The 17,750-nt window shown below is 41.2% G+C and overlaps 1 protein-coding gene across 7 annotated transcripts in view; it reads right to left on the reverse strand.

Annotated features, from left to right (window-relative positions):
- KAT2B (lysine acetyltransferase 2B) overlaps positions 1 to 17,750 on the reverse strand; it is a 71,361-nt gene that overhangs the window by 11,794 nt on the left and 41,817 nt on the right. For all 7 annotated transcript variants that reach the window (XM_075922072.2, XM_075922074.2, XM_075922076.2 and 4 more), the window contains 5 exons: positions 13,928 to 14,064; positions 11,370 to 11,578; positions 10,416 to 10,542; positions 1,911 to 2,021; positions 107 to 250 (listed from right to left, as the gene is read on the reverse strand). In XM_075922072.2, coding sequence (XP_075778187.2) covers positions 107 to 250; positions 1,911 to 2,021; positions 10,416 to 10,542; positions 11,370 to 11,578; positions 13,928 to 14,064 — 728 coding nt within the window. The remainder of the gene's footprint in view (positions 1 to 106; positions 251 to 1,910; positions 2,022 to 10,415; positions 10,543 to 11,369; positions 11,579 to 13,927; positions 14,065 to 17,750) is intronic.

The raw sequence follows: 17,750 nt of genomic DNA on the forward strand, positions 1-17,750 counted from the left end.
GAATACTGGCTGAAGTTTTTAGAAATATTTTTCTAAGCCATTTTAAATGTGTAAGTTTTTTAAAAAGTTAATATTAATTAATAATATTTTATTTCATTTTATTTACCTCTTTTTGCTTTTTAATGATGACAGAAAACTCAGTGTAGGGAATCCTTGGATTTAATTCACATCCCATTAAAGTGGCTCCTTCATAATCCTTGATATAGCCAACATATTTTGCTTTTGGTACTTTAATATCTTTGGAGAAACCCTAAGCAAAGATAACTCAAATTAATACAATGCATTATTGCAATTATGAATTATAGTCAGATTCATTACACTGTCAAAATGCCAAAAATATTTAAAAAAATCTACTGACCATGACCCCAGTTGTGTCAATACTTTAGAGTGTGTAGTTTTACACACAAATAGTCAGTTACTCACATGCAGGATAATGGCTCATAGCAAGAATAGAAACAAACTCCAAAATGTAATGAGTTACTTTGGTGTGGGGAAGGGAGGTAGGCAAATACACAGGTTTTTATTCAAAGAAAGTTGTTTACATAAAACATTCAATATTATGCGAACAGGTCTCAATCTTGCAGTCACTAGTCAGGCTAGGCTTCTACTGAAGTCAATTAAAGTTTTCCCTAAGTACGGCTGCCACAATGTGCCCCAAAAGAAGAAGACAGACAACCAACTAGCCAAACCCACCCACCCACCTGCATAAAAATCAAGTAAAAAAAATACAAACCAAAATATAAAACCAAAGAAAGTTCCAGAGATTACAGCATACAGGGGACAGAAATCCACACTATAGAACCCCATGCATAATATAGGAGGGCAACCCTCACAATTCCCTAATGAAAAAATGAGGAAGTTTTCCTCTCCTTTGGCCACTTCCTTAAGGCTTTTCTTAAACTAGCAGAATCTGGCTTATTTGGTTTTGTTTAAATTTGTCAATATAGGCCCCAATTCTACATAGCAAGAATAGACCCCCCCACACTCACATGGATTCACACTTTATTTACAGAACTATGTATGGGTCCATGGTAGCAAAACTAAAAAGAGGACTGGTGCTTCAATGCACAACTGACTTATTTAGTATCTATTTTAAAGAAAGATCAAAATAAAAATAAAACACACAGTTACCATATACTAAACTAAAATTTTATGATGGTATAACTCATTGATTTCCATATGATTTGTGATCACAAAAGAGATACAACATAACCATCTAAATCTATTTCTGTCAGTGTGGTAAGAACACTGTATTACCACATATGTCTGTCTCACCTCAAACTCCCTCCAAAAACAGTGATTTTTTAAGTGCAGAGTACTTTTTAACATTCAATTAGAAATTCAGAAAGTGAATTTATTTTAACCACATTCAGCTGTAACTTTAAAAACACTTCATTGAGAGTATTATGCAATCTGCAAATATATTCAGATTTTTCCTTCAAAAATACTGTTCTATAAAGACAATACCTTAACTTTGGCTAATACAGAACATATTTTGCATATTAAATAAAAGACACTGCACATTTAATATAGCTGCTTACATACCACAAGTTGCTAATATATTATATTTAGGCCATGTGTATACTAGCACTTACATTGGCAAAATTTTGTCACTCAAGGGTGTGAAAAAACACACACAAGAGATACAAGGTTTGCTAGCATAACTGTGTGTGTGTGCAGAGCACTTTGTCAGCAGAAGATGCTCTCTCGCCAACACAGATACTAGCCCTCATTGAACTAGTTTCATTATGTCAATAGGAGACACCTCAGCCATCAGCACAATGTGGCTACACAACAGCTCGTTCAGCTGTGCCACTGTAAGTTTGTAAGTAGAAACACAAACTTATAGACACAAATTTCTACATTTCAGTATCGTGCACTGACTGAAGACTTTTTTTAGGCTTACTTACTTGTTTCTTGAAGTAGCCAATTGCATATTCATCTGCGTATGTGAGGAAGTTGAGAATGTTATGTTTGATGTGATACTCTTTCAGATGATTCATCAGGTGAGTTCCATAACCCTATGTGGAAAGAGTTAAGGGAATTCAGCTCATGATGATAACCTTTTTGTTGTTACATATATTACAAGCTGTGGGGCAAGAGATAGACCTTACCTTCAACTGTTCTCTAAAGGGAGTATTTTTCTAGAGCAGTACGCAAGTACTTCAGGCTTATAATTTAGAGAGGATTAGCAAAGACTGAACTACTTACAACACTTGGAAGGTCAATGTGATCCAATGGAGGACACTATGTCATAACTTCTAATTATTGATTCACTTTTGATCTAAAAGAAACAGCCTCAGCTCTTATGGCTCTGGTCTAATCTAGGGTATGTCTACACTACAGCGCTAATTCGAACTAACTTAGTTCGAATTACAGGCAGTCCCCGGGTTACGTACAAGATAGGGACTGTAGGTTTGTTCTTAAGTTGAATCTGTATGTAAGTCAGAACTGGCGTCCAGATTCAGCCGCTGCTGAAACTGATCAGAGCTGATTCCAGGAAGCCTGGGGCAGAGCAACTCTGCCTCGGGCTTCCTGTAGTCAGCACTGGTCAGTTTCAGCAGCGGCTGACTTGGGGACGCCTGGGGCAGAGCAACTGGGGTGCTGCTGGGTTGCTCCAGTAGCACCCCTCGGCGCTACTGGACCAACCCAGCAGCACCCCAGCTGCTCTGCCCCAGACGTCCTGATTCAGCCACTGCTGAAACTGACCAGTAGCGGCTGAATCAGGACCTGGCGCAGAGCAGCTGGGATGCTGCCGGATTGGTCCAGTAGTGCCCAGAGCGGGTGCTGCAGGACCAATCCGCAGCGCCCCAGCTGCTCTGCTCCAGGGTCCAAAACAAAAGCCTGGTCTGCTGGGGGGGGCACACTATCAGGCCCCCCCCCCCCAGCAGACCAGGGACACGGGGAGCAGAGCAGCAGCGGCAGCGGGGTGCCGCGCCTCTGAGGCTATGCTCTGGCAAAGTCTCAGAGGCGCGGGACCCCTCCCCCCGCGGCTGCGGCTTCAGTCCCGGTGCCTGTGGTCTGCTGGGGACCATCCCCAGCAGACCACAGGCACCGGGACCCAAGCGGCAGCAGCTCTGGCAAAGCCTCAGAAGCGCAGGAACCCGCCCGCTGCTGCCGCTTGGATCCCGGTGCCTGTGGTCTGCTGGGGACGGTCTCCAGCAGACCAGGGGCACCGGAGCAGCTTACGAACGGGGCTTTCTCGCCCCGGAGCTCACAGGTAGCAATCCGCTACCTCGACCTCCGGGGCGAGAAAGCCCCGTTCGTAAGTGCGGATCCGACGTAAGTCAGATCCGCGTAAGTCGGGGACTGCCTGTACTTAATTCGAACTAAGCTAATTCGAACTAACGCGTCTAGAACTAAAAACTAGTTCGAATTAGCGTTTTGCTAATTCAAACTTGCATGTCCACATTAAGTGGACCCTGAACCGGGCTTAAGGATGGCTGGAAGCAGTGCCGGCAGGGCATCAGAGGAGGACTTAGAGCATGGAGATGCTGTCTCAGGGTAGCCGAGGGCTGCGCTTAAAGGGTCCCGACCCCCACCCCGGACAGACAGTTCTAAGGGGTGCCCCGCTTGCAAAGCAGTCCTGGCTTGGAGTGCCCGGACTACCCACACTGGGCACATCACAACACTCGGCCATCAGCCCGGCTGCACTTGCCGCAGGCTGCCATCTGGGGAGAGGGGGCAATTGGGGGGCTGCAGGAGAGCTTCCACACCCAGAAGCCCGCAGAGCCAGCCCAGTCCTCCCCATCGGGGGCTCGTACCCCATTCCTCCCTCACCTCCTTCCACTTACCCTTCCCTAGCCCCCCTTCCTGATGTACAAAATAAAGGACAATTGTTTTCAAAAATGGAATCTGTCTTTATTGAACAAAACTGGGGGAGACTGGGAAAAGGGGAAGAGAGAGGCTGGGAGAGGGGAGGGCAACTACAATGATCAGGGGTTGGGAACAGGTCCCATATGAAGAGAGGCTAAAGAGACTGGGACTTTTCAGCTTAGAAAAGAGGAGACGGAGGGGGGACAGGATAGAGGTCTCTAAAAGCAGGAGTTGGGTGGAGAGGGTGCATACAGAAAAGTTCTTCATTATTTCCCATAAAGAAGGACTAGAGGACACCAAAGAAAAGGAATGGGTAGCAGGCTTCAAACTAGTAACAGAAAGTTGTTCTTCACAAAGCAAAGAGTCAACCTGTGGAACTCCTTGCTGCAGGAGGCTGTGAAGGCTAGAACTAGAACAGAATTTAAAGGGACGTGAGATCAAGTCATGGAGGTTGGGTCCATGGAGTGCTATTAGCCAGGGGATAGGAGTGGTGTCTCTGCCCAAGGTTTGTGGAAGGCTGGAGAGGGATGGCACGAGACAAATGGCTTGGTCACTGTCTTCGGTCCATCCCCTCCAAGGTCCCTAGGGTTGGCCGCTGTCGGCAGACAGGCTACTGGGCTAGATGGACCTTTGGTCTGACCCAGGACGGCCATTGTAAGCTCCGGGCTCAGGGTCGGGGGTCTCAGTGGACCCCCTTGATTTTCATGCACACCTGCTCCTGGGTGGCCAGGCTGGCAGCTCTCCTGCCCTAGACGGTCACTTTCCTGTGCCTAGTGCCGAGATCGTGGATGAAGTCCACGATGTCCGCACTAGCCCAGGCGGGTGCCCACCTCTTGCGGTCCCGGGCAAGCTCCCGGGAGCCGCCAGCCTGGTCCCGGGAAGAGGGGGAGGGCTGGGGGGCATCGGGTGGCTGGGTGCTGGCAGGTTTGCACCTGGCACGGGCACCGTAGCCAGCCCGTGCCCCTTTAAGAGGTCCGGGGCCGGGAGGGGGGCAATAGAGTTTCCCTGGTGTTGGCCAGAGTGGCCACCAGGGAAACCTGAGGAGGGCTAGCCTCCCACTAGTTCGAATTAAGGGGCTACACACCCCTTAATTCGAACTAGCTAGTTCGAACTATGCTTAATCCTCGTAAAATGAGGATTACCTAGTTCGAACTAAGTGCTCCGCTAGTTCGAATTAAGTTCGAACTAGTGGAGCACTAGTATAGCGCCTATCAAAGTTAGTTCGAACTAACGTCCGTTTGTTCGAACTAACTTTGTAGTGTAGACATACCCCTAGGGAGTTATTTTGAAATTACCCCCCTTATTTCGAAATAATAAGCAGAGCATCCATACTACCAAGCCTGTTATTTCGAAATAACAGGCTGGTTATTTCAAAATCTGTACTCCTGCTCTCCTGGGGGAATAAGCTTATTGAGAAATAGTTATTTCAGGAGTAGTTATTTCAAATTTAGTTATTTTGAAATAATTTCCTAGTGTAGTCATGCCCTTGGGGAGCAGAGTGTTGTCCTAGAGATACTTTTTTCAGGTAGTTATAATTCCAGGTGAATATATCTATTGTATTTTAAAGTTAAATATCAAGCATTTAGCATCAAAACATACAGAACTACAAAGCTAAAGATGCTCAGATGCTACAATATTCTACTGTATTTGAGAAATAGATTCTTCCATAAGACTTCCCTTGACCATGTCACTGTAATGATTAGGCAGCTGATGTACTAAGAGTGCTGTTTATTATGGTAACCATGATTGTTTCATTGTTACCTTATCCTCTTACCCACCTGTTCTTTTTCATCTCATCCTAAGACTTTAGGCTCTTTGGGGCAGGTGTATTTTTTATTACATGTGCAATATACACATGTCCAGTGGAGGCCTGATCTCTGATTGGGGTCTCCACACACACAATATAAACTAATAAATGATGACTAGAGATGTCCTCTGATTCCAAACAAAAACAATTCCTAGTCTCATTCAGAAACAGAAGAGAATTTATGCAGTAATGTAGCTAAAATGAAAAATCCTACAGAAAATATGCCATTTACATTTCCAAACAATCCTATAATTTTCTCTTGCCATGAAAAATAACTGATATAGACAAGGATCCTTCACTAATGTAACTGAATTAATCATTCCTGCTTAAGTTGTAATTACTGAGGAAATATATAAAAAATGGAGCATTTTAAAAATGTGCAGGAAACTTATGTGGGATCTTCTGATTTCTTTGGAAGGTTGGGAGACTTCTTATGCTTTGACATGAGATACAGCAATAAATTACAAAATAGAAAGTGTAACATTTATAATCAACAATCTTTAATAGCCTCTGGAAAATGGCAACAGATATATCAGAGATAAATTAATACTAGAAATTTAGCACAGAATACTTAATAATGACACTTGCATGAAAACCCTGTCACTGTGGGCATAGTAGCTGTGCATCAATTTATTCGCAGTGGGGCCCTTTTGCAGGTTTCACATTTAATATTACAGTCCCAGATTATGTCCTAAACTTCAGATTTCTGAAACCTAAATAAGTAGTAAGATGCCTGTTTCACCTTTCAAAGAGTTCATCAGGCAACAAATACATGAGATGGCAACGGATGGACTGTTGAGAGGGCCCAAAAGTTCTTTAGAATACTCAGTAGTGCTCAAGAAATAAAGGAATTTTCAGTGTTCAAACACTAAATTCACAAGGGTTTAATTTAAATAGGAGAAACTATGATCAAAATGTAATGAAACATCTTAAAAACTAGAGAGGCGAGTACTAGTCAAGCTTATTTCTCTGTAGCAGAACAATCCAGAGAGTAAATTAGAGATTCACTCTACAGCGTATGTCTATACTGAAACTGAACACCGACAGCCTGCTTAAGCTAGCTGACTCTGGCTTGCAGGACTCGGGCTAAGGGTTTGTTTAACTGCAGTGTACACATTCAGCCTCTGTCTGTACCCCAAACTGTGGGACCCTTCCCACCTTGCTGGGTCCTAGAGCTTAGGTTGAAACCTGAGTCCCAACATCTAAAATGTCTCTTCACCCAAGCCAGCTGGCATGGGCCAACCACAAGCTTTTAAGGCAGCCTAGACACACACTATAACATTTTTGGAGCCCATCATTCTGTTGTCACAAGTTTAGTGACTGATTGCAAGAGTTCTAAACTATTTTGTCTGACAGACAATCCAATATTACATATGCACAGAATATTTTGTCCTATGGGTGATTTTTAAATTTAGCTTTCTTATGTAAATTCATTTATTCAAATGTTATTCATTTCCACAAAAACTTCTACAGCTGCATATTCATATAGAGAAGAAAAGACCATACAAGTTATAATGCATATTGTACATATAGGTCACATCCAGCTACTTCAAAACCTTTTCAACTTTCAAAAGCCAATCTTTTTTAAATAAATCCTTTATCTTACTTAGTCCAGCTATGTGAAAGTTCATACAGATAGGAAGTGCTTTTAGCAAGAACTGGCTAAGATCCATTTGTAAATATTTTCTGACTTAGCTGCTAGTAGTGACCACCTTCCACAGAAAGGAACATAGGAATCCCAGTTTTCACAGGTAGTTATCTCAAATATATATGTATATCAACAGGCACCCAGGAGTGTAAATTGATAATTGTGCATCTAAGTGCTCGTGCATGTATTCAGTACAGCAGCTACTTTTGACAAAAACTGCAAAAGCCATTACACCATTATTCAGAGTTAGAAATATATGTCTGGACTGTTATATTTTATTATGTAAATCTGCTGAAATGCTGAATGAAAGCCTTTGTGACAAATTGTTGGCTAAGAGGTGACTGAATCTCAATAAAACAGAAGTTTAGTGCACGCAAGATTAAGGGAAAATATTTAAGGCAGTAAAAGCATTCAACTCTCACTCTGCTATTCCTCCACCCTGGCTCTGTTTCCAAGAGCCTGAATGGAGCACGTCTTCTGCCAACTCTATGATGTTGAATTCTAAATTAGTTTCAGTCTCATCTATGAACATGGTTGACTGAATATACAACTACAGCACCATCTAAAAGCAAGAAGATGAAATTAAATAGCCATAATTTTGATTCACCTGAACTTTATTCTTTAAGAAGAGCAGTTAATTCTTCAGGTCTGGTCAATACAGCTTCGGCACTCAGGAGCATCAAAAAACCACTCTCTTGAGCAATGTAGCAGTGCTGCCCTAAACCCTAGTGCAGACTAGGGGGCTGTGTCTATACTGGCAAGTTATTCTGGAAAATCAGCCGCTTTTCTGGAAAAACTTGCCAGCTGTCTACACTGGCCGCTTGAATTTCCAGAAAAGCACTGACGATCTAATGTAAAATCATCAGTGCTTTTCCGGAAAAACTATGCTGCTCCCGTTCGGGCAAAAGTCTTTTTCCTGAAAACTGTTCCGGAAAAGGGCCAGTGTAGACAGCACAGTAGTGTTTTCCACAAAAAAGCCCCGATCGCGAAAATGACGATCGGGGCTTTTTTGCGGAAAAGCACGTCTAGATTGGCCACGGACGCTTTTCCGGAAAAAGTGCTTTTCCGGAAAAGCGTCCGTGGCCAATCTAGACGCGCTTTTCCGAAAATGCTTTTAACGGAAAACTTTTCCGTTAAAAGCATTTCCGGAAAATCATGCCAGTGTAGACGTAGCCGGGATGTTAAATTTCAATTAATCAACTACTATGAGTAGTTGATGGAATGTGCATCAGCTCCTTGATTAGTCAATAAGGGGTGCGATAGGGCACTCACTATCCCCTTTTCTGCCTTTTAAATGTAGTAGAGCCATGGGTAGGGACTCAAGCAATCTCCACTTGCCTGGATTCTGCCTCTCCCTTTAAAACGTAGCAAGAGCTTTAGACGGTTCTTGCAACGTTTCAAAGGGAGAGGCACAGCAGTTGGACCGGCACGAACGGGGACTGCTTCAATCCCCACTCGTGCCATTTCCTTGCTTCACCTGTACATTCCCTGTCTCCCACCCTTCAGACAGTGCTGGGGAAACTGGCTGTTAAGCTGGCTCTTCCCCCACCCCCGCCCGCTGCCTCCCTCTGACAGAGGCAGCAAGGAGTGGGGGAGTGACTAGTCAAGTCATTACTAACTACCCGATAAGCATATGCTTATCAAGTAGTCGACTACTAGCTGCTTACATCTGTAGTGTAGACACAGTTACATTGGCAGAAAAATGCTTCCATAGATCTAGTTACCCTCACTTGGGGAGGTGGAGTTTCTATAGCAATGGAAACTCCCCTTCTGTTGCTTTAGGAATCATAGAACACTAGATCTGGAAGGGACCTCGAGAGGTCATTGAATCCAGTACCCTGACCTCACAGCAGGACCAAGCACAGTTTAGATCATCCCTAACAAGTGTCTGTCTAACCTGCTCTTAAATATCTCTGGAGATGGAGATTCCACAATCTCCCTTGGCAATTTAATCCAATGTTTAAGCACCCTCACAGGCAGGAAGTTTTTCTTATCTTGCTGCAATTTAAGACCATTATTTCTTGTCCTATCCTCAAAGGACAAGGAGAACAATTTTTCTCCCTCCTCCTTATAACACTCTTTTAGATACTTGAAAACTGCTATCATGTCCCCTCTCAGTCTTCTCTTTTCTAATTTAACAAGCCCAGTTCTTTCAGTCTTCCCTCATAGCTCATGTTTTCTAGACCTTCAATCATTTTTGTTGCTCTTCTTCAATTTCTCCACATCTTTTTTGAAATGTGGTGCCCAGAACTGGACATAATAGTACAACTGAGGCCTAATCAGCACAGAGTAGAGCAGAAGAATGACTTCTTGTGTCTTGCTCACAACACTCCTATTAAGACTCTCTACACCATGGGAGCACAGTATCCTAGCTGTGCCACTGTAATGGCTTAACATTTAAATACCCTTCAAGTATAGATTAAGGCTATGTTTATACAGCAGTGTTATTCCAGAATAACTGACGTTATTCCAAAATAACAAACAGCATATCTACACTGCAAGCTGTTATTTCGAAATAATGTCAAGACGGAGGATTTCTTACTCTGACTCCAATAAACCTCATTTTACAAGGAATAAGGGAAGTCAAAGGAAAGGTGCTCTTCCTTCAACTTCCTGCTGTGTAGACAGCATCAAAAACCAAATTAAGCTATTTAGACGTAAGCTACGCAATTAAGCTGAAGTTATGTAGCTTAATTCGACTTTAGCCCTGCTGTGAGCTGTGCCCTAGGAGAGTTATGTAGTACGCCATCTCATTTTTAGATGCGAGATTATGTCCACTTATTAAAGATTGTATTTTTAATTCAAGTGATTTAAGGCTGTGGTCCATAACATTGCTGCTTCACAAGCAGAATGCTCATTTTCATTTAGCTACAAATGTTACAACAAGTGGATACAAGTGCAGTCAGGGAAGACTGCAGAGTGACGAATGCAATAAAAGGAGACAACAGATTGGTGTGGTGATGAAAGATGTTTAATTATTATGAAAGGGGAGGTACTCAGATCTAGAGCATTTTAAAGCAGTTTAATTCTTTGTGTGTTAAATATATCGCCAAGTGAACTATAACACATTATTGAGTTCTGGCCCCAAATAATTCAAATAGACAATCAACTATACAATAAATCAACTTCTAATACTGTCTTTACCTTGACTTGTTCATTAGAAGTCACAGCACAGAAAACAATCTCTGTAAATCCTTGAGATGGGAACATCCGGAAACAGATACCACCAATCACACGACCATCTTTTATTAATGCAAGGGTCTTGTGTTTTCTGAATGCATAAAACAACAACAGCCTTAGTACATTGGCACTGCACAGGTACCGCTTTCCCTTTTTATTCTTTGCTTTCCAAAAACAATTATGAATGTCTTGGTTTAAACCAATTGCTTGTATCTATAGAACAGTTGCTGATTTAACTAACGTATTCTGCATCGACTGTAAAATGCATCATAAAAGTTTTCTTGTCTTTGCCATTATAAATTACAGTTACATTCCATTTCTTATCAAAACTTTACCTTAGCTAAATTAGAGATTAACTGAGCTTCAGGACATTCATCCTTTACTACCAAATGCTTGATTCCCTCTGTGCATTCTGCATAGCTTAAATATGTTATATGCACAGCTTAATTCAGGCATTCAATAGGTATTTCTAAGCACCTATTCCCAAAAACATGCAAAAATCAGAAGAAATATCAATTTCAGCAGCACTTACACAATGTGCTAGCAGTTAAAAGGACACTGCCCTCAGTAAACCCTTCATAACTGTTTATGGCAAAATTCAAGGTCTGTGAAAATTTACACTGCATCCATTTCCTGCCTTAGCCAATAACCAGTGCTATTAATCTTTAACTTTCATGACAGCAATGATAAAGATTATGTCCAGATTTCTTACAACTTCTGATGATATTTGTATTTAGTATATTTGGAAAGTAGCAACCTGATATGTTTTCCAGGATTAATTTCTCTCTGAAAATAGTAAAGCAAGCATAAAACAGACATGCTTTCTGTCCTTTCTGTCCTTACATTTATCCTTTCTTGTTTATCTGCTGAACACTACAGAGTGTGCAGATTCTCAAACATCAGAAAGAAGATACTTACGGATCAAAGACCAGCCGTGTAATGTACTCCTTTGGCATTCTGGGTAGCTGATGGGAGAATACATTCTGTAAGCCAACCAGCCACATCATAATCTTTTTGTTTGGTTTCTGGTTCAGAGAATTTCCAACTACATGAAATTCAATCACTCCCCGGCGCTCCTCTAATCTTGCTGCTTCATCCCGAGCTGAATGTGCTGACAGAAGGTTAGTCTGTGTCATGCAAAAGGGGAACAAAAATACATTAGAGCAAGTTTGAGGAGATATTGTCTTAATTTCCCATCTATCAATAGGACAACCAATAAAAGGTTCTAAGCCTTCCAATCTTTCGTTTACAAACAGAGCTATCTGTGTGTATTAAATAAAAAGCGACTCTGCCAAACAAGCCTGAGTTTTGATTTTATTTTTACTTTCCATGATTACACAATTATCTTAAGAATTTGCAAATATAATTTAATTTCTTTCTAATTTTGCATCTAATATTTGGCAACTGTGCATCTATTTCTGAATGGAGTAGAAATTAATATAGCCAATTTGTTTAACAACTTCTACTTATATAGCAACTTACCGGGCAAAAACATTTTTGCTTTTATATTGGCAACTATTGTGGAAGACCACACAAGTCTGAAAACAGTATCTGTTAACTGCTTCTCTAACAATACTGGAAAAATATTTTTGTGGGTCCTATTAAAATTGTGGCTGTATTTTATTTTAAAATTTTTAGGTTTATTATGGTGAATTAAATGAATAGGTAATGAAAGCTTATTTATTAAGCAAGCTGAGGTACTCCCAATCACCTATTCTTTACAACGCGATTAAAAGAAAATAGATAGTTGTTGGATATTAAAACATTGCTAATTGCTGTCCGGGAAAATGCGTAACTTATTTGCATAGCTAGTTCTCCTTGGAACACACTACAGACACAGGACTGTTACCAGTTAAAAGGATTCCCACAGTTAACATTTATTTTGCACTTGACCACACCTCTGTGCATTGTTTGTTTTACAAAAGTAAGTTTAGCTGCTGGCCATCCAGTCACCACTGCTGCTGGGCATCCTGATTGTCCCAACATTTAAAATGAGCCTACCCAAATTGCGTAATCTAATTAATGGGTAAGAATCTTGTTAACACTCCAAATTTTCTGCAGCCTCTGGCTGAGACTTGGCAAATGTGAAAGATTGGCAAAAAATATAATCAGGAGGGAAGTGAAGAGAAGAGCCAGAAATTCAAACCAAAAATGTATGCTCGTGTAGAAAATGAGGAGAATACAATTCAGTCTCCCATGTCGCTCCTCAGTTAAGAAAAGAGCTATAGGAGAAAAAGCAAGGAAGCTGTTTCATTTTTGAACCTCAGTACATCTATATATATATTCACTAAAGAAAAATTGTCCCTGCTGTGATTGCCAGAATTCTCAAATCTGGATTTAATATTCTGCTACAAGATTTGTACCAAATTCACTCATGTCTTAAAGTAACAAGAGAAAATACAAAACATCTGTAATTAACAATTAAATATTATAGATCTGCCCTGTAGTAAAAGTACCTTATAAAACAAGCTGTGAGCAATCTAAGTTAATGAAGCATTTCTTTGCTAGTGCTGCTATGAAAGTGTCTTTGTAAGTGATAAATCCATTGTATATTTGAGAGAATTGGTGAATGAGCAAGTCTGTCTGTCTGTGTCTGTCCGTTTGTTCAAGAACTCCTCCTGAACAGAGCTAGGACCACCAAATCTGGTATACAGCTTCCTCTTATCATAAATGAAAGCAAGGCCAGGGTTTGGTTGTGGGTAGGCTCTGAAGCTTCCTTCCTCCCCTACATACGGTGGTGCATAAAACCATACAGAAAAGAGAAAAAATTACCAGGTAGGTGAAAGTAGCTGGCAGGGGCACCCTCTTCTGTCCAGCACTGCCCCAGCCCCAAGTCCCCCCAGCCCTCAGGCACCCTTTAAGGGAGGCCAGGGAATCCTGTGCTCTCCCCCTTTCCCTCCCCTCCCACACACACATTGGTACAGGACCATTGCTGGCTACTCGCCTTTGTCAGTGAGCAAGGGAAAGTGCACAGTTTGCTCCATTCCTTAATCTGGCTGGAGGGCATAGCATGAAATGAACGTAAACCTGCCCCAGCCAGGGGACATGAACCCCTCCCTCAGCTCTGCCCATTGGAGCTGCTGCAGCCATCGAGAGACACCTGGCCCCACATTGCTGCAGTGAGAAAGGGCTGGGTTAGTCCTCTCTCTCCCCAGGGAAGGCTACATACTGAACCTCTCATCCTCAGCCTCACCCAGAGCAATGATTTAAATGAAGAAAAACTAAAATTGAGTCAAGGACCCAAGCAATGCTGGGTAAATCTACTAGTATTATATAACAAAAGATTTTTGATTATTGTTCTGTTAAACAATGTACTTTGTATGAGAAACAGACCAAATACTTTCTTCATTTTAAGTCAAGGGAAACAAAACATGATAACTTTAATGGATTCTTAAATTCTAATAGTTTATATTATCCCATTTGTGTTGTAATAGTTCCAAAAGTGAACCCTTTATTTCCAGGTCTACATTTCTTACCTCTGGCCCTAGCATTGCAGCTGGATCTGTAATTGTAGACATCACTTCATTGATCAATTCAATAGGAATATCTCCTACAATTCTGGGCTTTTTTGAATCTTCCTGAGAATAAGGTTCAGTGTTCTTTCTCTTTTCTCCTACACAATCAAATCAGAATAAAAAGGAAGGATAATTAAAAGGCCAAACAGGCACAGAACATATTCCATTTATAAGACAAAAGCAGCAAGAAATTCACCTAATGAATGCTGTGTAGTGGATCAGATCAAATACAAGCTGGAAGTTAATCACTTTCCTGAAGTAATTGATTTCTATAAATGAACTAAGATTTGAAGTGTTTTTTCAGCAATGCAAGCAGTCAGTTTTACAATTCATGACACTGATGTTAAGGGGTGCTATTTCAGATCGGGGGGGGGGGACCTGTGCATGCCGTGAAGACGGGGCGGGGAAGAGAGTGAGAGCATGAGGAAGGCAGACTGAGGACAGAGGCTTCAGCAGTGTTACTGAGCGTGTTCCATACAAGCCAAACACCAAATGGGGGCACAACCCCATCCGCCCTCCCCTGACACACATATCATCTCTGTGGCACTAAAAAACTCTACTTTTTTGGCAGACAACTTAGCAGTTAGCTGACAGAAGCACTGCATCTAATTCCTATATTAAAAAAAAGAAAATTAAATAAATTCTAGACCCACTCAGCTGTAACACTAGCATAGTCTGACATCTTGTGGCAAGTCACTTAAGGGACACTAGTAAGCCTTAACATCTTAATGTATAGTCTTACTTTGTTACTAACTCTGTGGAGTGAGACAGAGACCCCGTCAGGACTCCTGGGCTCTATCTCAACTCTGGAAGATAAGTGGGATCTAGTGGGTTACAGATTACAGCAGGGGGCAGATACATTTCAGCTCTATATAAGAACATCAGAATGGCCAGACTGGGTCAGTCCAATGGTCCTTCTAGCCCTGTATCCTCTCCTCTAACAGTGGCCAATGCCAGGTGCTTCAGAAGGATTCAACTGAAGAGGCAATCATAACCATCCATCCCCTGTCACCTATTTTGTTTGTTTTAAATCTGTTGACTATAAATGTAATTGGGTCCACTTTTTGTGTTATTTTAGTGAAGAAATGAATAACATTTCCTTATTCTATTTTCTCAAATCATTCATCATTTCATGATTTTCTAGACCTCTAACATAACCCCCTCCCTTCTGTCATTTCTTTTCCAAGATGAAAAGTCCTTGTTAATCTAATCTCATATGGAAGCTGTTCCTTACCCCTATAAGGGTTGCCCTTTTCTGTTGTCCTTTCTATACCCTTTCTAAATATAGTATATCTTTTTTGTACATAGGGTGACCAGATCTGCATACAGTATTCAAGATGTGGGCAAACAATGACTTTATATAGAAGCAATATGGTATTTTGTTGCCCAATCACCCATTTTTGTGAGATCCCTTTGTAACTCTTTATTGTCATCTTTGGATTAGTCGCTGTTTACCTCTTTGTCAAGAACATTTATGAGAAGTTTAACAGCAGTGGTCCAAATGCAGATTCCTACAGCACAACACTCATTCCTCCCCCTTCCCCCTCCCCTCCTATCTTTTAGGTGAACTACCCGGCAATGTTTTCATGATGATCTAACTATCCTTCAATTGCTTGAATGCTCATCCTTTTGTTATTCTTAATCACCTTGCCTCCCTCTTTTTATAACAAACCCCCTTCCCCAAAGGCAAAGCTGCAAGCAGCTCAAACTCTGTTGCAATTAAGAACTGCCTCTGGAGTCAGGACATGGGTTTTAAGAAGACCTCAAATATGAAATCCACAGGTTCAAATTCAGGAGGATGTGATACTGCCCCTCCCCCTCCGCTACCCATATATGGGGCCCTTGCTGATGTGTGATCAATCTTTTTGTGAATAAGTCTGTACTAAGCATGAATCCATTACTCAGAGCCCTAGGAAGTGACTACAAGCCTTGCTAAGAAACTACACTATTGGCTTAAGTTGCAATTGAGCTACCACTGAACTAATGCAGGAATCTCATGTTATCAGGAGCCACCTAATTTAAAAAAAAAGACAAAAAACTTGGGGAGGGGAAATAATAAGAAAAGAAGCATTCCTTTATTAAAAGCTGAAAAGTTTAGGATGAAAGAAAGTCCTATAAACACAGAAACAGCATAGCAATGTACTGATAAGGTACAGTCACAGTTTAAGTCTCCGACTATTCCTTGTTCAGCATGAAGGGGACACACTAAAAGTACTACTGGTGCTTCTAGCTCCACTGTTGGCAACCAGAGAGTAGGGCAGAGCAAACTGCTGGGCAGCTAACCAACACCTCGGCAGCCACACCACAGAAAGCCCGGGGCCTGAGCAAACAGGCCAGGCATCTTTCACCAGCATCCAGTCCACTGATTCCTGGCAGGAGCCAATGGTTTACAAACTGGGCATGCCACACGGTTTAAAAAACTTTATGCTAAATGGATGGCAGAAATCAGGGAGTGGAGGGAGGCAGGAGCATGACCCTGCATGCCCCATCATGCATCACTGCTTGCTCACCTCAGGCACTACAATGCCTAGTTACAGCTCTGAATACTACTCACTTTAGGAAGTCACTTTTACAAATAAGCATTAATCTGCCACACATTGAATTGAAAACAATTCTCTTTCTCCACAAACCTGCCCCATAATGATACAATATCTTTCCATCGCTATTTAAAGTGTAGCTATGGCATGAGGAGTGACTAAAAATGGCACTTTCTCTAACTCAACATAGCTCTGCACTGCATGTTTTTACCAACCAAAACAAATTTTCACTCTAGACTGCACTAAAGAGACAATGTAGCTGTGGAAGACAGAACTGAATTCTGTTCTGACTCGTGTACCATCCACAAATCTGGCAGCTAAATTCCAGCTGTTATGTAACAGACAGGAAGAAAAGAGCTTAGTTTTCAGACCCCATGGTGAATTTGCAATGCTGGCATTTAAAACATATTATGATTTGAAGTATTAACTGCTTTTCTATGAAAATCCTAGAGCATATACCCCCAAACTATTAATTTAATAATTGTTTGTTTGCCTTTGTGCTTTAATCTTCTGTTGTGATTGGCAAAATGCTGTGTGTATTTAAGCACAGTGAGAGTAGGTTATGAATCACCAACTCAGACCATGTTCTTGGTTTAGTAGGTTTGCATTCTAACATTAGTGCTAGATTTTAGGCCTTCTATGTAATTTTATTTTTTTTTAATCTAGAAATTGAAAGAAATGTCACTGGTATGTTTGTTTACATCAAATTATCATATGTAAGCATCATCAATGCAACATTGCTTTTATGTTGGAATGTCAGCACTGGCTTAAAGACAAACATATATTTGCATTTTCTTGCACCACTTAATTGCCATAAATTCACATTAAAACCTTTTTTCCCCTTCAAAACAATGTCCTCTTCAAAGATTTGTACTATTATAATCTTGCAATCATATCAACCTCACAGACTTTCGCTAATACTGTTATGAGCATTTGGGGAGAACAAAAAGACCTAATAATGTGAATGATGTGAATTCGTACAATCACAGAAAAGTTCGAAAAAGTTGCCCCTACTCAGAAGCCAATACTGTAGTATGTATTTTTACCATTTTCTTCAAAATATTAGACGAACTTATTAAAACTACTTCCCTTTAAAAAATTAACTCGAGTAATTTTATCCAAAACTTCCTGAAAAGTGAAGGTAGTTATTAGGGATGTCAAAGTGTAATCAAGTCCACAATTAACTGATGAGACTAATTGATAAGCCTAGGCTTATGAAATACATGCACTCTCCCTGCTTGCTGCCT

This window comes from Pelodiscus sinensis, chromosome 2 (assembly GCF_052426305.1).
Source record: "Pelodiscus sinensis isolate ZL-2025 chromosome 2, ASM5242630v1, whole genome shotgun sequence".
NCBI lineage: Eukaryota > Metazoa > Chordata > Testudines > Trionychidae > Pelodiscus > Pelodiscus sinensis.